This window comes from Syngnathus floridae, chromosome 11 (assembly GCF_059516105.1).
Source record: "Syngnathus floridae isolate MCC-2025c chromosome 11, RoL_Sflo_1.0, whole genome shotgun sequence".
In the NCBI taxonomy this organism is placed as follows: domain Eukaryota; kingdom Metazoa; phylum Chordata; class Actinopteri; order Syngnathiformes; family Syngnathidae; genus Syngnathus; species Syngnathus floridae.
This window is the reverse complement of record NC_142423.1, coordinates 5,399,890-5,426,421: the sequence shown is the minus strand read 5'-3', so window position 1 is coordinate 5,426,421 and position 26,532 is coordinate 5,399,890. Positions and strand designations below refer to the sequence as shown.

General features: G+C 40.2%; 4 protein-coding genes across 4 annotated transcripts; 2 read left to right on the top strand and 2 right to left on the bottom strand.

Annotated features, from left to right (window-relative positions):
- Positions 1-507: 507 nt before the first annotated feature.
- On the top strand, positions 508-5,001 carry LOC148390511 (uncharacterized). Its single transcript, XM_088389104.1, has 3 exons — positions 508-634; positions 724-822; positions 1,281-5,001. The coding sequence occupies exons 2-3, from the start codon at positions 740-742 to the stop codon at positions 4,591-4,593; spliced, it is 3,396 nt and encodes a 1,131-aa protein (XP_088245230.1). The 5' UTR covers positions 508-634; positions 724-739; the 3' UTR covers positions 4,594-5,001.
- Positions 5,002-5,200: 199 nt separating this feature from the next.
- On the bottom strand, positions 5,201-7,127 carry cnpy2 (canopy FGF signaling regulator 2). The gene is made up of 6 exons (XM_088389107.1): positions 6,995-7,127; positions 6,713-6,917; positions 6,474-6,589; positions 6,024-6,221; positions 5,818-5,914; positions 5,201-5,732 (listed from the first exon to the last, which is right to left on the bottom strand). Exons 2-6 carry the CDS (start codon positions 6,810-6,812, stop codon positions 5,689-5,691), a joined length of 555 nt encoding a protein of 184 aa, XP_088245233.1. The 5' UTR covers positions 6,813-6,917; positions 6,995-7,127; the 3' UTR covers positions 5,201-5,688.
- Positions 7,128-7,328: 201 nt separating this feature from the next.
- On the bottom strand, positions 7,329-16,102 carry slc11a2 (solute carrier family 11 member 2). The gene is made up of 17 exons (XM_088389106.1): positions 15,930-16,102; positions 14,017-14,100; positions 13,423-13,559; positions 13,209-13,328; positions 13,017-13,136; positions 12,804-12,910; positions 12,637-12,707; positions 12,500-12,567; positions 12,274-12,429; positions 11,958-12,116; positions 11,796-11,882; positions 11,487-11,606; positions 11,249-11,398; positions 11,076-11,149; positions 10,585-10,738; positions 10,359-10,412; positions 7,329-8,475 (listed from the first exon to the last, which is right to left on the bottom strand). Exons 2-17 carry the CDS (start codon positions 14,048-14,050, stop codon positions 8,404-8,406), a joined length of 1,683 nt encoding a protein of 560 aa, XP_088245232.1. The 5' UTR covers positions 14,051-14,100; positions 15,930-16,102; the 3' UTR covers positions 7,329-8,403.
- A 740-nt stretch (positions 16,103-16,842) lies between these two features.
- Positions 16,843-26,457, top strand: ankrd52b (ankyrin repeat domain 52b). Its single transcript, XM_088389105.1, has 28 exons — positions 16,843-17,001; positions 18,004-18,087; positions 18,176-18,254; positions 18,325-18,395; positions 18,480-18,680; positions 18,801-18,888; positions 19,657-19,799; positions 20,131-20,343; positions 20,419-20,497; positions 20,630-20,744; positions 21,028-21,110; positions 21,206-21,323; positions 21,412-21,480; positions 21,555-21,695; positions 21,784-21,834; positions 21,929-22,040; positions 22,106-22,177; positions 22,261-22,462; positions 22,539-22,626; positions 22,720-22,837; positions 22,912-23,131; positions 23,415-23,502; positions 23,583-23,666; positions 23,802-23,947; positions 24,142-24,224; positions 24,387-24,469; positions 24,584-24,675; positions 24,927-26,457. The coding sequence occupies exons 1-28, from the start codon at positions 16,975-16,977 to the stop codon at positions 25,166-25,168; spliced, it is 3,192 nt and encodes a 1,063-aa protein (XP_088245231.1). The 5' UTR covers positions 16,843-16,974; the 3' UTR covers positions 25,169-26,457.
- Positions 26,458-26,532: the final 75 nt, after the last annotated feature.

Genomic DNA, 26,532 nt, shown 5'->3' with positions numbered 1-26,532 from the left:
TATTGTTTATGTTTTACTGTAGTTTTAATTGAGACATTTGCCACCCCTAAAAATGATGACTCTCTCCACACCAACTATTCTGTCGACATCAACAGATTGTTCTGCCTCTGGCTCACTGTCTGCTCCTGATGCTTCATCCGCACTCCCACTCACTCTGCTGATGTACTGACTTTCTGTTCAGCAAAGGAAAGCCTGTTTGTCACGCTGGAGAGTTGCGAAGAAAAGGGAGGTACGGCATCCGCTGGCCTTGTGCTTTAATCGAGTCGACAAAGCAATTGATCCCAACAGTTCCATGCAGCTTTGATCACGTTGTGCAGGGCGTTTAGTCATCAGTAAATAGGAAAAGTTAATGAAAGACTATGGAGACTATTTATATGAATATAGCAGCTTAATGACAAATTAAACAACTGAAATACCTAAAAAAATAAATTAACATGTTAGTTTTACAAAGATTGAGCCTATTTGAGCTGTTTTGAAATACCTGATGGCATCACACTAGTGTGTGTGTGTGTGTGTGTGTGTGTCGAGTGGGAGGGAGACTGACCACCCCCACCTCTTTAAAACAAGTTGTCCTATTTGGACCACTCATGTCATACTTCACAAGCAGAGAGGAAATTATAATCATTGACTGAAGGTATGTGTGATCTTTTTTTTTAATAAACAGAACCTAAAATATATTAACTGCTATACCACAAAAGCACGATATTTTCTTTTATATTTTAGATCAAGTGAGCATATTATGGATTTATGGCCCAAGACTCAAGAGCTGCTGCCCCAGTATACCAGATATGATACAGTGCCTGGCAGAAATTATACACATAAGTAAGTATTTACATACAGTACGTAATATTGCCTGGGGTGGTGTTTATTTATTTTTTGTTTTGTTTTGGGAGACAGACTTAGTAGATGATATTTGCTTGCGTGCTTTATTAATGCATTGAGAAGTTTTTCATTTTTAGTTGTTTTCTTTGCTAAATGAAGGCCAACCATGTGACCTTTCTGAGTACCTTAAAGGTAAAAATATTCCATTTTATTTTGGGGTCAAAAAGTGGCCACCATTAAATCTATGCAGGTCATTTTTAAGTAACCTTTTAACATTTTCAAATGTCACACAGCTGTGGAAAAAAATTAAAAGGTATGAAAAGAAGAAAATACAGTAAAAACTAGAAACAAAATATTTTGGTGCAGTTCCAAATCTGGCAGTGAAAGAAAATAGCATTAAGGAAACTCACCTTAGGTTATGATATTTTTTCTCTCTTTTTTTTTTTAAATCCACACAGTCATCATGAAAGACATCAGGCAGCATATTATCCTCCAGATAGTCGTGACGAGCAGCGGAATTATGTCAGAGAGTCTAGCTACTGGACGTTACCTCGATCAAGAACAGGAGGAACGCTACCGCATCGCACCACCTGGACTGAGCCACAGGTGTGTCCTTCCAATTCTCCTCAACAACCTTTTATTTGGGGTCATCATTCTCAGCAGAACATGGGAGACTTTGGATCTTGTGATGCAAGAACAGCTGGACAGGTGGTGGGAGCACACCATGAGAGAGAAGGATGGCAAAGGAGGTGGGAGCCCTCCAATCTTGTTCGTTACAGGGAGTCTTCCAAGAGAGACAGCAGTAGCTACCGAGAGCTGGAAGCCTGGGCTGCTCGTTACAGCCATTCCCTTCCAAGGAGGCGGCGGATAGAGGCGGAGCTTAGGGGGGCCTCCCACAAGTTCCTGGAGAACAGACGAACTGGGTTAGAGTCTCGTATGGCAGCAATGCAGCAAGTTGGACAATGTGCTAGCACCAGAGATGATCCAGAACCGTGGGAAGAAGTGGTCAAGCAACAAACTTATAGTCCAGCTCAAGCCTTCGATGTGAGCCACGTGATGGACGTCAATGCAAAGATCCAAAGGAGAATGTTTAGTCAGCCCCCGGGTTATGTTGCACCTCCTCCCTATAAAGGTTCTTCAGTTATGCCCCACTATTGGCAGCAGAAGATGCAAGATAAACCAGACAGGAGCCAAAAACTCTGCCACGAGTTAGAAGGCTACCAAAGGAACCCAGTTCACAATGCACATATTCCACACACGGATTTGACGTATCCACGAATCTCACAAGAAGTTATGACAAAAATAATCCAGGAATCATCCCCAAAAGTGATCGAAGGACGGAAATTCAGATTGAACAAGAAGACAGGTGGGTTGACAATTTTTTGTTTAGTGTCTCGGATAGCAGGTCCAACAGAACACCCATCCACGACTGTTAGTGATCAAACAAACACTCCAAATCCAGATCTTGGAAAATGCTCACCTATCATTGGTGAAACTATCCAAACATACAAGGTGGCAGATGAAGTGGACAATAAGGCACTCACATTGACTTCTGCATTGACCTTTGGGGACAGGCAACTCAAACCTACAAAGATGACACCAAGTTGCACAAAAACTGGGCTGCCAGAAGAACTGCAAAAGACGGACAAGGCAGACAATTGCCCAAATAACTTAAATAATGCAGAGTCTACATTTGAGAGACGAGCCACTCAATCAGTGTCAGCCAAATATCCTTTGTGGAGGGAGCCAAGTTTCACAAAAAAGAATAAGAGTCCACTTGGCATGGAAGTAAGAAGACTCGATATCAAACAAGGCCCCGAAACAGATGAGGAAAAAGATGTTCTAGTGATTGACACAACATGCGTTGTTGTCAAAATGGAACTCATTGAGTCTCCCAAGAAGGAACACGTTCACCTCTTGGGATCCACAACGAGTCCGGAAAATAGTCCTGCCTCTTCCAGCCAATCCTGCAGTCTTCTTAGCCAAGAGTTGCCTCCTGATCAAAACATTGAATTAAATCTCTTGCCAATGAACAACCTGAACGTCAACCATACAGCAAAAACGACTCTTATGAATGAAAATACTGCAGGAGAATATTTGGAGGAGCAATCTGAAAAGAAAGATGCAGACAAGGGATTAGATGAAGCAAGCAAAAATGAAATGAAAGGGAAGCTATCAAAAGAAACCACCAAGCAGGAGCAGTCACAAGACCAAAGTAAGGATACGACATTCGGTGATGAAGATACAAGTCCTAGTGTTGCTTTTGATAACTTTTCAGGAACTCAGAAGCAGGTCTTCAATGTGTTGAACATAGATGGGACTAACGGCCAATCTGAAATAGACAATGTGGATCAGTTTGACATGATGGAGGTTCCTCCAGGTGGATTCACTCAAGAATCAACTAATCACAGTCACATCAGCAATGATGTCACTCCACTTCCTGCTTTTTCAAATCCTCTCTTAGTTGAAGCCCAAGAGTCCAATCCTAGTTTTATGCCATCACCTTTAGCTGCTCAGGTGCTACCGTGTTTCTCAGAGATTGAGGAAGCTCCAGATGTTGAGTTAGGGACTCTCGATCTGATCGCCGATTGCACACTTCAGCCGGAAACCATATCGGTGGAAAATTTGCCAACTTTGGTTCCCCTCATTGACCCTTCAACTCTGCCTTCTGATGTAACTAATTTCACTGCAATGCCTGAATTTGAGGTTAGTGAGGAAGACCAAGATGAAAAGGGACAATCTTCACAGTATAGTGAGCTCAGCGATGTATCCTCCAATGATGGGACAGATGAATTGGTGGCACAACAGCAATTAGCATGTGACCCAGCCAATGAAGATGCCATTGATACTGCTCTGGAGCTTCTAGATCCAAATTCCAGGACATCCCAAGGCAATCCTGCAGAACTCAACGCTGAGCATCAACTCATTTGCATTCAAACTGAAGAAGAGAACAAGACAGATGATTCAGAAGAGCATTTTCATAAAGTGACCCCATATCAAAGTGAGGATGAGGAGATCAAATCTTTGGACTTCCAAGCACTAGATGTCAAGGTGATAGAGCCTAACGTGGAGTCACCTGAGGACAACAAGGACTTGGCAGGTATTGAGGAACTGACAACTGAGTGTCAGAGTGACCTTCTATCATCTCCTAGCTTGCCTTCTGAAACAAACCATGAGGCTCAACCCCAAACTCTCACTCCACCACAAGCGTCAAAAGAAGAAACTGAATCGGCCTACCATGATTGTCCTGTTGGAGAACCTGACAGTCTCTCTGGTCTTCTTCTTCTGGACTCTTTGCCTTCTGAAAATTCACCTCCTCCTGAGGAAGATGAAAGTGCCTCTCTTGGTATCTCCGAGGGTGCAGAGCTTGAATATCCCAACTCGCTGTGGGACGCAGTGAATCGCATCAGGAAACATACAGCGCCGGACTCTGAGAACGAAGAAGAAGAAATGTTTGACTTTTGGGATCCTGGAAATGCAGATGTCAATTTGGATGGGGAAGTCTTTGAGGAACCTGAGGTGTTAGAGGGCACCTGTGCATTGCCACAGCCATGGCGTGAGGACGACACGCTGTCTTGCAGTAGCACCAGCAGCCATGACTCCGGGGACACGGTTATTATAGCAGATGACGATTGCCTGGTTGAAGCTGAAAATAACACGACAGGTGGGAAAGAGGGAGAAGGTGATGGAGATGAAAGACAATGTGACCAGAGTGAGAAGGACCAAATTGTGGACGACGGGTTGGCATCAAAAGACGAGGAAACCATGTAATGCAATTACAATATAGGGAAAATATGCAGAGTTTACTGTTGTACCAAACAATTTACTCAATGTGGTTTTATTAGACCTCAACCTACACATTCAAAAAGGAATGAATCATAAAACATGTTCCATAAAATGACGCATGCGAAAAAATATGAAATACTCCAAATCCAATGTTTGGTCAGTTTGATGACATCTTATTTGGATGCTTGGCATCGAAATATTATGCTCCATTAATAACCACCTGACATTGTCAATATAAATGTGAATTATTAGTTTGATCAATTTTTATTCTGCTCCTGTATTATAAGTGTTTGTGTTATTCTCCATCTCTGCATCTTATCTGATTACATTTGATTTCGGAATGATATCCATGTCATCAAAACAGATTTGAAATAAACTATCAAAGCTCCATAACTAATTGTAATATGTTGTTTTTAGTAACTATTAGAGGGTGAGCTGTAGAAAATAAGGAATCGTATAAATGAAACCTTTAGCATTTATGAGCAATGATGTGTTGAGGTGATATTTTGGGCAGGACTTGTGTAAAGCAATTGAGCTGTGGACAGGAGTGCATTGATAAAATATTGCATATTAATAATGGAGGAAAAACAGATGCAGAAATCTGACATTTATACAAAAATTGGGTTCATACAATTGAAAATAGTAGAAAAATGACAGCAAAATATTTGGTGGGTGTGAACACTTGTGAAACATTGACAACTTGACAAACACAGTCAAGCAAATTTATCCAAAGGGTCATAATATTTCCTCTCCTATTTCTTTATAAGCATTCTAAAGCAGACGGTTTTACGTTATAAAATATCCTGCAACTAAGTTTGAACAGTTTCACAGTCAAAATAATGTGCTAATCTAATTAAAGAGATAATGCTGATGTGAGGTAGAGATATAAGGGGTGATGAAATGGTACTAAAAACAAAACGTCAACACAATCCCCTTATACTCCATGACTAAAGCAACTTCTCAAAATTTGGAATCTGTGCAGTTTTTAGACATAACTATATTTTCGCCTCTGTCGCCACCGCCATGGCGTGAGCCGGCCATTATCAGCTGAAGAGAGACGGCCGCCATGGCGTGAGGACGTCAAAGTTCATCGTGTGGGATTTTCAGAGCATGGTCACAAAGATCTGGCAGGGAATATAAGTAGAATGCAGTAAGAAAATTAAACACTGATGAAACTCTGTGTATGAAAAACTAAATTTGCATATGTACCTGTTCGCTTGCTGCAGAGTTTGTCTTTGACATTTTCTGTCTCATGAGAGAAAAATTCGATGAGTTCGTCTTCGTGCTGCTCAGCAATGGCTTCACACTGCCACAAGACATCAAGATAAATCATTTCAAGACTCACAATATAGTCATTTTTATGATAAATTTGAATAAATCACAATAACAAAAAATCTTCAGTGCATTGTACTCACTGCAAATTTTAAACTGCTGGTGATTCTTGAATCCAGCGTTGCCTCTGAGAGGTCCATGGCCTCACCGTTGCGAGATTTGACCCTAATGTAAGACTTCCTGGTGGTGGCATCGTCTATATGCTCGCCATAGTCCTCCATCCTCTCACACACGCTCTCCAACAGCTCCAGGAGGTTTCCCTCAGAGCGTGCCAGAGGAACCTGCCGGCAGTGTAGTAGTTAAGGTGACCATTCACAATCATCTCAAAGTTATGTATTTTCTTTCTTTTTTTCCCCCAAATTAAATTTCTTTTGTTTCCCTCCTACAAAATTAGTATTTAAAAAAATATAACTTTTTTTTCCATAACTAAAAATGACCTGGCCATCTTTCAATTTTAAAAATCGAATGCAGTCCTTGAGCACAAAAGTTCACTCTCTCTCCTGTTAAGATAGATGAATAGATAGCATACTGACCTCCCTGATGGACTGACTACCATCTGGATTGATTCGAAACGAGCCTGTCTGGATCATTTTCTTGGGGTCAACTTGGGAGATGGCCCACTCCATCTCGTCCACCAGGGCCCTGCAAGCTGAGGGGGGGTACGAGGACCATTTACTATTTGGCTTCTGCACAATGGAGCATTCATAAAACATGCAATTTGCACAATCAAATGCACATTCATAAGAGATGTAACGTGCAGGCAGACACCAACCTCCACATCGGATGTCTTGACCTTGTCTGGCTGTTCGGCAGGTGCTCAGGAGGAGGAAGAAGAGCACACAGGTTGAAAGCAGGAGAGCCACTTTCCTCATGTTGCATTAATTTAACGCAATAATGACGACAGGGGGTCGGCTGTCACGTCAAGCTCACGATGCTGAAGAAATTAGCCGGCTTCCTTTTAGCAAGTGTGAGAAAACCTGCACCAAATTACACGAACGCTACTGAAATAGATATTTAAAGTGGCGTGGCAGCGCAAAGTTATGATGAGACTCACCAGATGCGAGTGGTGATTTGGAAGAGTTGGTCGCTCATCTTGTTCGACGAAATGTGATGACGTAGAACCTGCCACGTCATACGTCAACATGGGACACAGCGACCCCTGTGGCCAGGAAGACGCTCAAACACCAAATCTCTTGGCTGCTTTATAAAAGGCTGGTACTGAAAAGCTACACACTGATGATTCTTGAAAGTAAATTATCTAAGTAAAACCAATTAAATGTCTAAATAAACCTGTTTGGAGAACCTGGAATTTTTCGTAATGGGGGAAATTAAAGACTGCACTCTTATTTTTGTTCTTGAACATGACAGAGTAAAGACAGTAGACCTAATTTACAAAACGCAAATTCGCTTCATGTTTATTAAATTACAAAATTACACACAGTATACAATTATGTTTAAAGGTAACAAAAACGGAACTGTGTAATTGTAACTATATATATGTGTATATTATACGTATATACATATATATACATATGTATATACGTATATATATATATATATTTATATATATACACACATACATATATATGTATATACAGCTTTTTTCTTTACAGCTGGTTTATCATGTAATATGATGTGCGTCGCAAGGGATTCATAAATATACTCTTCCATCAGTCAGTTAAACATGGACACATTAGCATTTGTTTTAAGTGTGAATTGTTTTTTAAGCACTTTGTAACAGTGATTATTTTTCTTTGCACTTCCAGGAACATTTATGCACTGAGCGTGACAGATCATAAAATAAATAGATGCATTTCCCAGTATAAAATTTAGTTAGAAGGGGTAGGGGGGGGTCAGAGACACATTTTAGAAATACATTTAAAAAAATGACAATATTTGGTCCTGTAGTCAACCTGACTTTTTTTTCTCTGCTGATGCGAGATGTGAGGCACACAGGTGGAGGCAAAAGAGGGCAGGTGCAGCTCAGAAGTTAGTCAAATAAATAGTTCCATTTGACCATTCTGCATCCTGGAGGTTCATCATTTCATCCCATTTTATCATTATGCCAGTGAAGGTTATATTTTCAAGGTGTTCACCGACACTTTAGTACTCCAGCATATTGACCGAAAAAGGCCAGATAATGCATTGAAACACCTCAACAAATGTGAACACCGACAAAGCAAAACTCGAGCCTTAAAAATAAATTAGCAAATATATTAATTACCAAGTAATAGTTGTTACATGAGCTGGTGTTTTTGGTATGTTCTTCTGCTGCATATTCATTTTATTCACATCATTTTTATCAAACGCAAAGTGCAATGTGGGCCCATGTCTTGGCAGAAGTTGCAGAGACATGAACAACATCAGCAGGGCACTTTAAAGTGGAAGGCACTGAAAGTGAAGATACTGGCCATGCAGCAGGAATCTCATTGGCGTTCTTGACCTCCATCACGTTGTCATCTCCTATCGCTCGACCACACCGTCCACATCCATGTCATTCAGTAAGTAAATATCTGTATGCCGTGCAAGACCCATCTGCAGGAGAGAGGAAGTAGAGATGCTCATTTCATCAGTGTGGCAGATTTGGACAATCATATTGTTAAAAATGATCCTTAAGTGATTATTCCTATTGTCAACAATCAATTTTGGATTGTAAATCCGACATACAGCACAAACACAGAGAATGAGAAGTAGGGGAAATAACCGCACTTATTTGGGCCCATTTGTGCATCTGTGAGACTACAGAATGAAAGTGGTGATTTATGAAAAACAAATGTGACAGGGAGGTTAATCACATGACTTTGTTGATTTGAATTAGTGATACATTGAGGGTGCTCACCTTTCCTCATTTAACCCTGGAAAGTCCTGAAAGAGAGCGATTACCACACATGCTACACTGTCTCGCATCGCATTTTAATAAGCTATTGTGGTGCTATTACAACTAATCAGATTATTTCATAGCACTCTTTAGAATTGAGACATAAGACACCACGTAAGCAGTCTTTGGCGTTTATTTTAAACAAATGAGGGGTCTCTGTCAGAAGAGGACACAAATGAGACAAATGTAGACAATACTGCATTCATGGTATCTCGGCAACAGACCAAATGTGTATGAGCACAAAAGTCATTTTTTTGCCAAAAAAAAAAAAAAGAATTACAATTGTGTGCTCATTAGCGCAGATTACACTTTATGAATGAGGCGGACTTTTAATTTTGAATATGTTAGATTAAAATGTGAATACAACATTTACCATAATATCAAAAAGACAAAGTAAAAATCAAGAAAAAAAGGACTTCTACCACAGATGCACAAATAAAGATATCAGGTGCCATTTTGTGGCAGTAAACTTGGTCGTATGAAATGTGTGCTTCAAATACTTGGACTAGTTCACATTACCCAATTCCGTTCCCATATGATCCCTTTCGCTAACAAGTCAGAAATTACACAAGGACAGTTATCTCACAGGTCCTTCTAGAAAGACAGTTAAACTTTTTAACAGCGTTTTCAGGAACCGTTATCAGCACAGAGCTCGACAAGATGTAGCAGGACACACAAAACAAGGGTCAGTGCAACCATTACTGGCACTGATTAATACTTGGACTCAAAATTGTAATAAAATGGAATCGCCTTAGCATAATTGTGCAAAATTTCCCCATTCAGTGTTTTGGACATGTTACAGCCTCACAATATCACAACACGACTTGGCTGGTTATTATTTGGTATCTTAACTTTTAAGATTATTACTATCTGAAACAAACATATGATGGGTGAAGAAATCCAGTGCTTCAACTGCTGATAATGGAGTATACTGATGTAGACTAGGTTGCCTCAAAAAATTATTATTATTATTATATATTTTTTAAATGTAATTGATTTAAATCATTCACCACTTTTAAGGTACAACGATGCTAGTACAACCGCAACGGTCGGCGGTGTGAACATTTTGAAGCGACTTTGTTCAAGTTTGTTGAAATTTAAATGCGGCTTCCACAGTTTGAGGTCTTTGTATGACTACTGCAACATTTTCATAATTGATGTATAAATGCTGACTCCAACCTTTGTCGCTCATAGGTAAAAAAATAAAAATGCAGTATTTAATTGTACTTTGCCATGTGGAAGCAAACAGAGCAATCTGTAAAGTTAGTGTCTCGGAACAGATTGTGTTCAACCCTTTCCCTTTGGGGGGGACAAATCATATTTATACAAAAGTGGATTAACTTTTGATAACCGGCTCACCACAAAAATAACATGAGCGACTGACAGAAAAAAGACTTTGCCATAAACTCCAACAGTCCCGGTTGCGAACAGAGCTCAGAGTCTTCAGAAGAAAGAGGAACGTTGCTGGTTACTGTACAGTTCATCTCTAGGAGTCGCACTCAGACTGTTCCTCTATGAACACAGCAGGTTGATTGCTTACCCTGCTGCCAAAGTCCAGACAGGAGACCCCCAGGGCGACCAAACAGTGCCACACCTGCACACAAGACGGGAAAGCCCAGCCAGTCAAACAACATCTTTGAGTGTGATGTGAAAGAGATTCTTTTATTTATTTTTTTTGCTTACTCATTACTGAAAAATGTGAGCACAATGCTTAACACAAGCCACACCCACTGCAAGTTGACTAATGCAGCAGTATGTCAACTCACCAAGTAGCCTACAAAGCACAGATAAGCGACGGAGAGTAGAGCGGCCAGGACGTAGAGCCAAATGCTGTGCAGAGTTGCCACATAGACCACCACAAAGTACATGTTGATGGCACAAACCAACAAGATGACAAAGCCACCACCGATCTTCCAAAACCTGAAAGAAACAAGAACATACTCTCATTGCCGATTCTAGACATGGACAATCTATAATAGCCCAGGCCATTATAATTAGTGCTACTATTTTTTTTTTCTGTTCCTTAGAAAGTTCTTTGCCATCAACATGTCATTAAATTTCCAGTAACAAGTATGAGAGAGTATGACAGTGATAACACCATCTCGTAGCACTAAGTCACATGACAAGCAGGAGAGACAATTGCAAAATTTGGACAGTTCTAATCAGAGGTGTACGTACTTTTGTTGCCGCCAAACATTAATACTTGCAAGTTGAGTAACTTTAACGGACTAGTTCATTTTATAACTGTCATGCTTACAAGCCATTGGCAAAGTCGTTCATGATGGATGTCAGGCTGGTGAAGGTCAAAATTGGGATCAAGGCGAAAGGAAGCTGAAGGACAAGAAGTAGAATTGAGTTGTACACATCCTGTAACAAAACTAGTTTATGCAAGTATAACAGGTTTTGCAAGTATTCAAAAATGAGTCAGACCTGCATGCTTTGTAAGACATTAAGGAAGTCGTTCATCCCAGTCAGATGCTGGACATCCTGAAAGATGGCAACCAGCAGCGTCGGCGTGATGGCGATGGAACGCGTCAGTAGCACTCGTGCGAAACGAGACCACCGAAGGTTTAGGAAACCCTTACCAAAGAGAGGGAGGAAAAAAACAAAAAACATAAGCACATTGCTCTTGCCTTTGCTTTGATTGTCAACAATCACGAAAACGTACCTCCATAACAAACTGTCCAGAGTAGGTGCCTGTCATGGTGGAGCTCTGCCCTGCAGCAAGGATGCCGATGGCCCAGATGTACAGCGCGGCGGGACCGAAGAAACAGCCCAGAACCACTCCCTGAATAAGTGGCATAAAATTACACGTGGGAAAAAGTATTTTTTACAATTCTGAGTGAGCTAATCCTGCAAAAGAAAATCTCCATTTACTAATTACATGATATACACCTAATTTTTCTATTTACGTTGACCTTTTTAAACATTTTAACTTTTAAAACATTTTACAGGAAGTATTGACAAGCAGACGTACTCCCTTATAGATATCAACCTCCAGTGTTTCATTGTTGTTAGGGAAGAGACCTTGGTGAGGGATGTTGGTTATATTGCACTCTTGGTTCTGCGAGCAGAAAATAAAGACTTCAAGTAAAATGAAATGAAATGACTTGATATGCCTTCAGTCCAGTATACCCACCACTTGCCAGTTGGTCTTATTGTAGAAAGCCTGGGCAAAAACGGCGACGACAAAGACGTTGATGAGAAACGAAACGAAGAGTGCAATGGTTGACTCGATGAAGTAATACTTGTTGGCTTCCTTTACTTCCTTCTTATTTCGACGGTCAATATCACGAGACTGGTGCATAGGGAAATGAATGAGAGTTCATAATATTTGTTTAGTACGCACTTTCATACACACACACACAAGTACATGATTCAAAGCAAACTTAAAAAGCAGTAGTGGCTGCAGATTTGGCAATAATGTAACATATTTAGTACAAAACAATTCTCACTTTGACCAAAGCTGAGTGAAGGTAAATGTTGTGCGGCATGATGACAGCGCCAACAATGCCAACAGCCTGCTCCAGTTGCGTGGGCCCACATCCTTCACAGTACGGCAAAAACATGCCTTTCAGCACCTCCCCTTGGTCTGGTTTCACAAGCACATACTACAAAGAGAAAGGCAAAGAGTCAAGAATGTTGTTGATGGAATCTTTTGAATAGTACGTGGGGTGTTACCTCGTAACCAAAACTGATAGCCATTACGGTGATAAGAAAGCCGAAGAAAGCTTCAAGTTTTCTCAGGCCTACAAAAGGGATCAGACGTTGTCAATCAATACTGAGGACAAACTACTGATTTAAAAATCATCACGTACCGTATTTGTCCAAAAAAAGGAACACAAATGTATCTGTGATGGTAATGAGTACTCCAGCCCATAAAGGTATCCTAGGGGAAAAAAAAGAAGGTGACTTTGACTTACTGTGACAAAATATTTCACTTTCACATCGTAATAAGTAAAGATTGGATAGATGAAATACCTACTTGCCCACAGAGAGAAGATTGAGAGCTATTGCACAGCCAATCACTTCTTGCATGTCGGAACCAATAATCGCCAACTCCACCATGATCCACAATATAATTCGTGGGACCTGCAGGAAAAAGGACTCAGTTTTACTGTATTATAGAAACAAAAAAAACATATGCATTTTCACGTTGCCATTATCCTAAACTTAAAAAGGGAGAGTGAATGCTCACGGTGGAATACTGCCGGTTGCAAACTTCGGCCAAGTGCATTCCCGTGACCACGCCGAGACGTGCCGCCAACCTCTGCAACAACAGCCCGATGACGGTGGCTGACAAAAGCACCCATAGAAGCTGAGGAGGACAGACAAGATAAATCCCAAAGTAAAATCACGTTCCAAGCCATTCAAGATGAAGAATATTCACCTTAAATCCAGCTTCTGCTCCAGACTGCAGGTCAGACTCAATGTTGCCTGGATCTAAGTAGGCAATGCTCATCAAGAACCCGGGTCCAGTGAAAGCCCAGAGTTTCCTAAAACTAAACACCTGAAAAACAAAATAAATGGAGGTGACTATGCTGTTTTAATTTGTCTGCAAAATAAAAGCGCAATTAAGCACAATGACTCTGTTTTAGGAGTACCTGATTGACATTTTCAGGAATGGCCACCTTCTCTTCAAAGTACGTGGAGAAAGGCTCATCTAAGTCTGCAGGGGAGGCCGGAGGTGAGATGGCGCTGTAGTGGTTGGTCTGAGTGCCCCCATCGTCAGGGGAATCCTCTAAAAATAACAAACAAAAAAACCAAACAAAGTTCAAAGTGGACTTGACTGACCACTGATACGAAATTACCTGACTCAGCCATTAAATGTCAAAACATTCTGACATTAAACAAACAAAAAAAAAAATCCCTGGGAAGACAGCGCATTGGAGGAACTCGTATCAACATTCCACTATGTGTGCACAAATAAAGCCAACTGAACTTTAGCCTGAACATTGCTCACATGGCAATAAAGTTCACTTGAACTATAAAAATTACACCTGAAAAAAAAATCCATGAGGACTGGCAAATCTTACTGTATAACTACTTGTATCAACATGAAAAACAGTTTTGAATCTTTAAAAATATTTTTAAGTCCAGAACACCGACAAGAATAAAGATTTGCCATTCTAACGTCATGATGTGTGTGTTTGAGAGATGTGTGGGTTGCTCATGTTTCTGTTGTTGTAGTCGGTTACCTTGGAGGAGGTCTCCATCCTGCTGGGCCTTCATCAGGGCAGGCCGATAGCTCCCTGAGAACTTGAGGGATGACTTTCAGCCTCCTAACAAAAATTACACACAACAATCAGAATATTTCACTGAAGGCTTTTATTCTTGTCTTGCTAAACATTTTCTGGAAATATGTTCAAATCCCGATTAAGTAGTGGCACAAATTAATGTGTTGTTTGTGGTTAAATACAGCATAACATGTTTTTGGAGTGTGTTGAAGAGTAAGGGATACAATATATTCTTAAATTGTTTATAATGTGATTAAATTCATTAGAGAACAATGTACAATGTAACATATTTTCGGCAAAAGGTGACCTAATAAGTCAAACCTTCTCCCTACATTTTTTCTAAACTCCACTGTCCACAAAATTTTCTTTTTTTTTTAAACTCTCCTGTACACAACATTTTCTTTCAAGTCAACAATCCAAGGATGCAATGCCATTCCAGGCAAAGGGCAGAACCTTGAAACACTTGAGTTTGCAACAACACAGACTAGGCAGTCACATGACTGTAGGATCATGAGGGAAATGCCACAAAGTCACTTCTCCACTCAGTCAAGGGTTCACTTCCACTGCAATTAATATTGTCAGTTTACATTGCTTGGATTTGCAGGACTAATTTAATTAATTAACCAACCAACCAACTGGTCATGTGGTGCAGTCTAATGGAGTAGTTTGTCATTCTATATGAGGCCAGTGGACCACACAGGTTTACATATGATGATGAAATTCCCACAATAAATGGATCATAACATCCTTTCGTATAAAACAGAGGCAAATACATGAGCATGTGAAATCAAGGAATGTGTCGGAACTTCTACAAGTGTTTGGAATTTTCTAGTCTACAGTACAGCGACATATTCAAAAGGGTCACAGTATGTCACAGACTAAATTCCAGTCTGGAACATAATGTTTTATGTGTCAGCACTAATGCCTTCCATTTCTTATGTGAGCGGCATTCTTCCAGACTTTGCGTAAACCATGGTCATGTCTTGATAATCTGTGACTTAAAGTAAGGTCATAAAATTTAATGGTGAATAAGTTGTTGGGTTTTTTTGGTCAAATGCATCAAATATAACAGGAAGCTGTAAGGGTGAAAGTAGTGCCTGTACAATTAATAACATTTTAATGGTGGTGACAGTTTGGACCATGAAAGTCCCAAACTTGTGGTGGCGAAATAGTTATGAAATTTACTGCTCGATCAGAGTCATGGAACAAACATTGTGGACTTGGAAGTACCATTGTATGATGTGTATTAGGATAATATCAATTTACACTCAGTGTAAAAAAAAAAAAAAGTTTCAATATCTGAAGGGGGAATGACATAATCAAGATAAGCGACTTTATCAGCATTTGGCAGCTTTTGCAATCACAAGTGCACATCTGTGACAACTCCCAAACGAACAAGTAACGTCTATGGTATAACAATAAAAGTCTGAGGTGATCAAGTGCATTTCTAGCTATATTCAATAAGGAAATCCACGTGTTAACCCATCAACATTCAACTCTTAATTACAAGTGTGACTACAAACTATTCAAATTGCAGTAAAAAAATAAAGACTGATCAGACTACATGGTGGAATTGTAATGACGACAATAAGACAGTGGCTGTTATGATGGGAATTTATTTAGCTCTGCACAAGAGTAGTTCTACTTTCAGATTTCGAAACTTTTAATCTCTTCTTCTGGTGCCGTGGGAGGAATGAAAACAACCTTCTCACATTGACTACAAATTTTAAACCAAAATTCTACCAACTGTAATAAATCAATCCAATTACATATAAAACCACAGTCGACTGACACACAAGATCACACATGCTACGTGCTAGCTTCCTGGATTGCATTGGTTACGTGACCTCTATTAAAGTTATTTACAACCTTACCTGATGTTCGCGTAGGGAACAGTCACTAATAATATTATGGTTCGACAATGGCCTCCGATATCCAACATGCACCATGGGGATTACCTATTAAGAATCAGCGTTTTCAGCTTGAACTCGGGCACATTTGTGTGTTCACTGTCAGTTCTGCCATGTCAACTTTAGGTTCAAGAATTCTTGCGCATGAGCATAAGGCGAACACAGCTCTGATTGGTCAATGTGTGACAAACGTTTACCCCTTTATTTTGTTTGTAAGGTAAAGGTATGTCTAGAGCTTGGAGTAAATCCCAGATTAGTAGTAGGAGCTGTTGCCATTCCACGTGAACACGTATGTCGTAAAGTATGACGTTCAGAAAGGAGTCTAGAATAATATAAAATATGAATATTGTATTAAACAGCTGCGATAGGCACCAGCAGGCCCGGGGCCCTCGTGATGATAAGCAGTTTGGAAATGGATGGATGGATGGATGGATGGATGGATGGATGGATGGATGGATGGATGGATGGATGGATGGATGGATGGATGGATGGATGGATGGATGGATGGATGGATGGATGGATGGATGGATGGATGGATTGCAATGCAATGCAATGCAATACATTGTCTGCAGTGTGATGTTTTACCAATCTGTTGTGGCGAGCGCCCTCTTATTTGCGGTGGCGTGCTGTGGGGGCAGCGTCAAAAAGAGGGATAATAATTATAAATTATATTAATTTTAAATTAAATGATAATACTGAATACCAGTACAATATAAGAGAAAATATTTGCGCAAAAACATACTTTCAAATTCTCAACACGCCATTCAGAAGACATGATGCAACTTTTGTAATATTAAGGTTCAAAGTTCAGGTTGTTTTATGAGACGTGAATGCCACGCAAGTTGTTTTACTCCCAAGCTTGTCATCACGTTGTGGTGACCTCTCGCGAGAATTTAGCGTACACCGCATAAACGAACTCGCTAACGAGGCTAACGAGTAAACGATCTGCCATTGAATAACATGTCTACACAAATGGCGTGAAAGAAGGAGCGAGTAGAAACATTAAGGAATGGAGTGTAGAGATATCAAGGACCAGGTACGGGAAAATAATTGGGATAATTGTAATCTCGGTTGTTTTCTAACTTTGCATTACAGCCGGTTGACTTGTCTACATTTCGACCAAAGTTTGCTAACGGACACACAGCTATGTTATTACAACCGTGACATTGAAGTCGTCTAAATTACAATTTACTTACTAATGTTTGCCTTTATTCTTTTATCTGTTCTGTAGCTGTACGTTTTCGTTTATGTTTTTATAAAGTCGTAATAGAAATGACATTAATGCGAAGTTCATGCAAGTCAATGTAATAACGCCACACTTTTTTCTTTATTTTCAAATAACCACGAGCCTTTGAAATAAATTTTGTCTACCCCCAAGTACGCCTAAATTAGTCAAAAATATTTCCCATAGAGAAAGGAAAAGAAAATTACACAAAACAATCAGAATATTTCACTGAAGGCTTTTATTCTTTCTTGCTAAACATTTTCTGGAAATATGTTCAAATCCCGATTAAGTAGTGGCACAAATTCATGTGTTGTTTGTGGTAAAATACAGCATAACATGTTTTTGGAGTGTGTTGAAGAGTAAGGGATACAATATATTCTTAAATTGTTTATAATGTGATTAAATTCATTACAGAAAAATGTGCAATGTAACATATTTTCGGCAAAAGGTGACCTAATAAATCAAACGTTTCCCTTCCACTTGAAATGAAACCTTCCCCCTACATTTTTTTTAAACTCCACTGTCCACAATGAGAAAGGAAAAGAAAATGTTGTCATCTCTCTCTCTGATGCGCTATCAGTGCAGCACGAGTTCTGTATGTTATGTTTTTGCATTATATTTAAATCTGAATCTGTTGATATTATTATTACAGTTTTCTCTTATTTATATTTTGCTACTTACTGCAAAGTTGGCTTTCTATACTTTTCTGGTGTGGAATAATCCATATTTTGTCTATTCTCAACTACCTTGAGATCTTGAGTTGGCAATCTAATGTTTATTATTTTTTTCTTCCATGTCAAATTGTTCTTCTAGAGTCCTTTGGTCCAGGCTATTTTCTGCCGAAATACTGAAGAAGTGACATTTTTGTTAGGCCACAGAGAGGATGTCAATTCTTTGGTAATAATATTTCACAGCTTTGTTTGTTTGCTGGGTAGATTTTTCTACCTTATTTGTTAGGTTAATGCTTCAGTAATATTTTCTACAGGACCATGAACAAAGCACACCCCTTCATGCTGCTGCCTACCTTGGCGACATTCACATTATGGAACTACTTATCACCGCTGGTAAGGATTGAAATATTGTCCCAAAAATTATTTTAAAAACAAGCCTTCAAATCTTTTTGCTTTCTAACAGGTGCCAATGTCAACGCTAAGGACCAGGGTTTGTTGACTCCTTTACATAGAGCAGCTGCCTCCCGAAATGAAGTATGCACATTTTTTTCATTGTACAGTTTCAAGAAATGCAGTACCCAGATTGTTCTATTGGACTTTTTTCCATCTTCTGTTCAGAGAGCTGTGGAGCTGCTGCTAAAGCACAGGGCCGAGATCAACACACGGGACAAATTCTGGCACACACCTCTGCACATGGCTGCAGCAAACTTGGCTACAAGCTGTGCTGAATCGCTGATACCTCATGTGTGCAGCCTGGATGTTTATGACCGCTCAGGACGAACACCTTTGCATCATGCAGCACACAGTGGACATGGAGAGGTATGCTTTCCTTGAGACGTATTGATTGTTAATTGGGGACTTGTTCTTAATTTTTGTCTCTGTCGTAAGTACATTTTTCCATTTCAAACTGTAAAGCAGGTTGTTGCTTACTTTCTATAGATGGTGAACTTGCTTCTCAGCAAGGGTGCCAACGCGAGCGGCAAAGACAAAAAGGAAAGGCAGCCGATCCACTGGGCTGCATATCTTGGTAAGTGGTGGTGGTGTTGATCGAAAATATGGAGAGAATGTTTAATGTTATATTTAGACACATATTTTTAGAAAGACACATATTGCAACCTAAACACCAGAAGTATTTGTCACACACACATAAAAAATCACTCTTAAAAGCATTTTGTTCTCAAATGGAAAAATCTGAGACCTTCTGGAAGGAAATTTTGGAAACCTTCCCGTGACTTTTTAAACACAAAGGTTACTGTAGTCCCAGCAACTATAAATACATTTATTTCCCCCTGCTAATAACATGTGATCCCAAGTAAACAGCTCTCTTTGTGTGTGTTCACACTCTGTTGCATCCTTCACCACACTGTTTATCACTTCCCAACTCCAAAATAGATATGATAGCAGGCACTCATAGGGCTACTTAATGGCTCCTGATGATTTCAAATTTAAAAATATTTGGCTATCTCTTCTTAGACTTCAATATAAAACCCCACTAAACACACTGTAAACGAGACTTGAGAGATTAATAAATAAATAATTTATTATTGAATTACTTATTAAATAAATAATAAATAAGTAATAGGAATATAAATAATAAATTAGCACGGAGCAGAGTGAACGTAAAGCAAATCACCTATGAAGTTGAGCATATTAACTTGATCAACTTAAAGATACCCCAGACTCAATTTTTGTGTACAGTATGTGTGGTAAATAATGGTGGGTGGCACACTTTACAAAATATATTAAATGATGTGTCTGTGTGGTAAATATTGTGGTTTTTTTCCCCCTCCCCTAGGACATTTGGACATTGTGAAGATGCTGGTTTCTCACTGTGCCGATGTAACATGTAAAGACAAAGGTGGCTACACACCGCTACATGCTGCAGCAATCAGTGGACATGTAGATGTGGTCAAATATCTTTTGGAACTTGGAGCTGAGGTATATTTTTTTTTTTCTTTTTTTCCTGAAGTATATTCTAAAATGCTTCAAAATGTGTAGTAGATAAGGTTTTTTTTTTCTGCCAAATCTTTTGTTAAGGTCAAGCAAAACCTTTCAGTGATGCTGGTTGGCATTGAATCCATAAGTCAAAATTTTTTTTTTCTTAAATAAAATAGAGCCCTAAATCCATCCTTGGATGTTTGTGGATCTTGGATTTTGTGTGATGCTGACATCATGGATTAAAATTTTGAATTACGCAACAAAGTTCAGCTTCAGAGGTTGGATCATACTGATTTTATCTCGCTTCTCTCCCTCCTTCCTTGCTTTTTAGACTGATGAACCAAACACATTTGGAAACGCCCCACTTCACATGGCCTGCCATACGGGCCAGGAGGCTGTGGCCTATGAGCTGATCAATTGTGGCGCCAACATCAACCAGGCCAACTACCATGGCGTCTCTCCCCTACACCTGGCCGCCGCTTCCTCCAGCGGGGTGCTGTGTGTTGAACTGCTCATTAATAACGGGGCTGATGTCAATATGCAGGTTAAAAAGGGGAAAACATGTCTTAGGTTGCATCTTCACAAACCTTCTAACTCACATAAATAATTTCTTCAACAGAGTAAAGCAGGGAAGAGCCCTTTGCATATGGCTGCTATGCATGGCCGCTTCACAGGCTCCCAGATTCTTATCCAAAATGGTAAACAAATAAAAAATATTGGCGTTGTCAAAATAAAAGGGAATGTAACATGCACGTAGTCTGACTTAGGCATGCAGTGTGGCTCGAAATATAATACCAGGTCACTTAAAAAAAATTGTGTCTTCTACCCAGGTGGTGAAATTGACTGTGTTGACATATACGGCAACACTCCGCTCCATGTTGCTGCCCGAAATGGTCAGGAGTTGTTGATCAGCACTCTGTTGACTAATGGTGCAGATAAATCCAGGTAAGTTGTATTTTAACATCCTGAAAGGTTTTATTACTTAGTACTCTTCTCTGGGCTATATACACAAATCCTGAAACGCCTCGCTTGCAGAGAGGGTGGTCAATGATGGTGGATATTTTTGTTAGCATTTAAAGCGCTCACAGTTGATCTTTGCTTAGCATTGTGATTCAGGTAGCAAGCTGAAGGTACCGTCTAACAAACTGCGTAATGTGAATGGCTCATGAACAATGCAAGAGGCAACTCTTGCATTGTTCATGAGCCATTCACATTTAATTTTCTACAGACAGGGGATCCATGGGATGCTTGCCTTACACTTGGCAGCGCTGTACGGCTTTTCGGACTGCTGTCGCAAACTGCTCACAAATGGTGAGAAATGGTCTGATGAATAGAGCAGCCTTCAATGTTTAAGTGGCATTATCTTTCAACATGTACTTTAGCACTTTTGCTTGTGTGCTGTGTAGGCCAGTATTACAATATTGTACACTCTCCGACAAGCTGCCAGACACCGTCCATTGGATTTGATATAAACTCACAGGATGAACTTGGGAGGACCTGTATGCACGCGGCTGCATTTGGAGGGTAAAACATACACATACACACACACACTCATTATAGTTGTCCATTGAAGTTGTCGTAAATAAACATTTGCTGCTTGTGCTTTTGGCAGAAATGTTGACTGTCTTAACATGTTGCTAAACAGTGGAGCTGAACTTGATGTAAAGGATCTTTTGGGAAGGTGAGCAAATTACAATTTTGTGCGGCCTGGCTGCCAACATGCTTGATTGCGCCTTTTCCCGTTTTGCTGCACAGATCTCCTTTGCACTACGCTGCAGCCAGCGGCAACAGCCAGTGTACAATCACACTGGTGAGAGGCGGCTCGGAGATCAACGAGCTAGACCTGATGGGTTGCAGCCCTCTTCACTATGCCGCTGCGTCACTCACGTTCTTCGGGTGAAGTCCTGAGCAATGGCATAAATACGTGCTGGCAGTTTAGGATGCAAGTTAGCCAATATCAATTGTCAACTTTTTCATTCCACAGAGGGGAGATGAGCTCTGACTGCAGAATGGAAAAGGAACAAGAAGCCTCTCTGTACGTTGCAGATTTCTAAATATTTGTGTTGATTTTAGAAGATTATGCAGATTGATTAGGCTGAACTCTGCTGGTTTTTTGTGCGCGTGTTCAGTTGTTTAGAGTATTTACTGGACAGTGGAGGAAATCCAACTTTAAAGAATACTAAAGGTTACAGTGCTGTCCACTATGCAGCAGCTTACGGCAACAAGCAGCATTTGGAAATGGTCAGTACTTAAACCCTTTTTTTTTCCCCCCTTCATTGCCTGAAAGTTTTTATTTCTATTTCAAGCTGCTGGTGATTTCTTTCAACTGTCTAGAAGAAGCCGAAAGTAATATCCCCGTTAGTCCGCTGCACTTAGCTGTGAGTAGTGCAAATCCATCACACTTCTCCCACTTGCGGTTTGTGGACGATTGCCGGCTGCAACACTTGTGTCGTGTTGACAGGCGTATTATGGTCACTGTGAGGCCCTTCATCTGCTGTGTGAGACCTTAGTGAGTCTGGATGTCCGAGACGTCGAGGGGCAAAGCGCCCTCCACCTCGCCGCTCAAAAGGGCTTTACCTCGTGTGTGGAGGTTCTACTGGAACATCAAGCTTCCTGCATCCTAAAGGAGCATAAGCGCAAGAGGACTGCTCTCCATGCTGCAGGTTGAAGTTGACAAATGATTAGTTTTTATTGTACTAGAATGCTTTGTTTCCTGATAGTATTTTTATGCATATGCAGCCGCAGAGGGCCATGTGGACTGTCTACTTTTGCTGGTGAATAGAGAACACAGTGCTGACATAATTGACAGCCAAGACACACAAGGACAGTAAGTTATTTTTATGAGTTCATAAAAATGGAATAAAATCCGCCACATGTAAAAACTAAATTCACCTAAGTTTTTTTTTTAATTGATTTGCAGGACTGCACTCATGTTGGCAGCATTGGGTTGCCACACAGATTGTGTCCACATCCTTTTAGAGAAAGGAGCCAATCCGGATGTCGGCGACAAAAAAGGCTTCACTGCATTACATCGAGCTGTGCGTTCGTATGAGATTGTGTGTGCTTCTTGTCTCAAGGACAACATTTCAATGTTTCTGTCCATGCCCTGCAGGCCATGCTGGGGAGCAGTGACTGTACCTCAGCTTTATTAGAACATGGCGCCTCTGCTCTGTGTCGAGACTCTCAGGGAAGGACGGCGCTGCATCTCGCTGCGTCCTGCGGCCACGCACAGCTACTGCACACTTTACTACAAACTGCAGTGAAAGCAGATCCTCTGGACTCCATGTTGGATTACAGAGGCTACACGCCCACGCACTGGGCTGCCTACCATGGTAAGGCATCAGGATGTTTATGTAATAAAATTCACAGCGAATTAGAGAACAACAGAAAACAGTCTTGGGCTGTCCTAACAAAGAAAAAAAGTCTTTTCCTACTATTTGTTATCGCTAATGTTTTTTCCCTGTATAGGATCACAAGGAAGCATAACTAAAAAAGAAAAAAATGAAGTGCAAGTCAAACAAATTCCTCTGAAAATAGAACATATGGTAGTTTCTGTGAACTGTATTTTTCCTGATGTTTGCTTTGAAATAATTTGTCCATTTGTGTTCTGTGTAGGTCATGAAGGATGTTTACGCATTTTACTTGAAAACAAGCTTTTTGGCAACCAGGAAGGAAATTCCTTCAACCCATTGCACTGTGCTTTGTGAGTCCACAACATTTATCCTCTAGAAATAGTTTAGAAGAATTGCGCGGTCTGTAGTTTATTTTTTTTCCCCTTTGCAGAATTAAAGGGCATGATGTTGCTGCTATACTTCTTGTGAAGGCAGTTGGTCCTCAAATCGTTAAAATTTGCGATGCCAAAGGAAGGTGGGTTCCACGTTTCGCCGTGAAAGTCTATCTTGAAACATGCAGCTAGTTAATTTAATAAAATAAATCTTTCAGTTTATCTGGATTTTAAAAAAAGGAATTTTGCTTGATTTTCTTGTCCATCTGTGATTGCAGAACTCCTCTGCATGCAGCGGCCTACTCTGGAAATGTTACAGGGCTCCAACTGCTCCTAGCCCAGGGGGCAGAGCTCGATGCCGTGGACCACAGCGGATGCTCCGCTCTAATGATTGCCGCTGATTGTGGGCATAGCATGGCTGTTGGTATGTATCCTCTACACAGTGTAAACATTTCTCCTCTCTTACTTAGAAAGTCACAGCAGGAGTCCTTCGATCACCAAGGTCCAATTCATCACACTGTGTCCAAGTTCAGACCTCTCCCCCCTTTGCATGCAAACAGGTCACTGCACAAGAGACCCCTGAGTCAAGATGAACATTTTTTTTGTTATTCATTTCAGAATTCTTGCTGCAAAAGGCCAAGCCAGACCTGACCCTGGTGGATGTCAATAATAACACAGCCCTTCACTTAGCGTGCACTAAGGTCAAGCACACAAACACAATTGCAGAAATTGTTAGGTGCACGATAACCTTTGCATGCATATCACATTAAGAGATTAATACGTCCATTTTGTCTTTTGAAGATGAAGGTTCTCGTCATCTTGAGTGTACTGCATGTGACTTTTCAATGTAATTTATTCCGCAGGGTCACGAGATGTGCGCCCTGTTGCTTCTAGGAGAAATCAGTGATCACTGCCTCATAAATGCACCAAATAGCGCACTCCAAATGTGAGTTGGCTTCTTGTGTTGGCTGCTGTTCAGCACCACTTATGATGCCGATGCATTTTTTATGAACCGTTTACCTCTGGAGTTCTTGGTAATGAGATTTGTTTCCTCATCCAGGCCCCTTCACATCGCGGCAAGGAAGGGTCTGGCGACTGTTGTGCAGGTCTTACTCAGCAGAGGAGCAGCAGTCATGGCTGTGGATGACGAAGGTGAGCAATGCTTTTTAGGTGTAGCTAGGCCATGACTGCATAATTGCCTCTGCATTATATTAAGTTCATGACTAGTTTTGAACTGTAGCATCGGATTGCAATTGTACGTCATATAAGAAGTATTAAAAGTATAGCAGATGCGACGAGTCCTGCACTACTTTCCTTGTATGTAGCCTAAGTGATTAATGCCCCACCATTGCTTTCATATCAACCCACCACTTATTACAGCTGTGGTTTGTTACCATTTGCAGGCCACACCCCAGCCTTGGCCTGTGCCCCCAACAAGAAAGTGGCCGACTGCCTGGCCCTGATTCTTTCTACCATGAAGCCTTTACCCCTACGAGAGTCCAACACCAGCACGGCTTCCTGCTTCAACCCCACCCTGAATAACTGTGGTATCGCCGCCACTTGCGGGTCCAACGGAAGCTTGCGTCTCTCCTACGTCAAGGGCCGTTCAAGCTCCATCGGCCGGCACCAGTGTCTCACTGAGTGAGCTTTCTTAACTATCGCTTCCTCTGACGTATCGTGGTATCCTGTCTATACATCATCAACATTTACTAACAGTGTCTCTAAAGTCTTACACAAACTAATATTAAACCTCATCACATACTGTATGTTTAAGTTAAATCGCAAAATTGAAGTGGAAGACAGCACACAATCCGTCCTCTTGAACCATGGTTGCTGATGTTTGTTTTTTTTTGTAGCTCTTCACATAGGCTGAAACCTTTCTTTGTCCTCTGCTGCTATCAACCAAAAAGCTTGATTGTGTTTACATGTGAAGTGTGTGGGTGTGTCTCTGCTTGTGCATTATCTGAATTAGTTTTTAATTATGTATTAATATCTATATTGAAATGGTAAACTGGTATCCTTTTATGCAATTAAGGTGTAGCAGACACTACATAGACTGAAGATTCTTGTAAGTTTTATCAGGATCCGCATAGCTATATTTTCGCATGTGTATTATTATTTTTTCATCAAATGAAGGAATAACCTAATACATGTAAGCTGTGGTGCAATTTCAAGCACATTTTAGCCAGGGCATAGTAGTATTACTGGATGTCATAGTAAAGTATTACAGTAAATAAGTAAGAGAATAGAACAATGAGGTCACTGAGTAAATATGATTTATGCACAAGGACCTTTCAAACCATTTTACTCTGTGACATTTGCAACAGCAAATGTCTCAAATATTTTTCTTTTATTTTTTATTGTGTAAACAGTGTATTTCTGTGACCTGAACATACCGGTATTATTGAAAGAAATTTAATTTCTCACATCACTCACAGAGGCTGAAAATTTTCAAAGCTAAATTTCATTGTCTCCAACACTGTAAACTAAAGATTTACTGACATTCAGTAAAAGTTAAAAAAAATATACTGCATAAAACTATGCATGTTACATTTACATAAGCAAGAAAATGTTACGTAAATTATATTCAACTTTAATTGGGTTGTTGATGATTGTTTACTTTTACTCATCATGTGATCTTTTATTTTTTTAATTCAATGCCTTGTAGGTTATATGCGCTCCAACATAGATGTTTACATTTCGCAGTATCCTGCAGATATTAATTGTGATGTTAGAAATCCCTATGTTTTAAGATGATTAAAACCTATGCAGTTTGAGAAATCCCCTTGTTTTATCTGAACTTAATGTAAGACTAAGAATAACATACGCATGATTGCTATTCATGTGAACTGTCTTCCATACATGCAGGTTTTTGACTCCTCAGGGTGTGTCAAATTCTGTGCATATAACTAAGAAAATAAAAAGTCTACGTTACATTGACTGATTTCCATTTGTACTGTATTAATATTAATTTTCAAGGGTTTTAATTTCATAGTTTCATTCTCAACA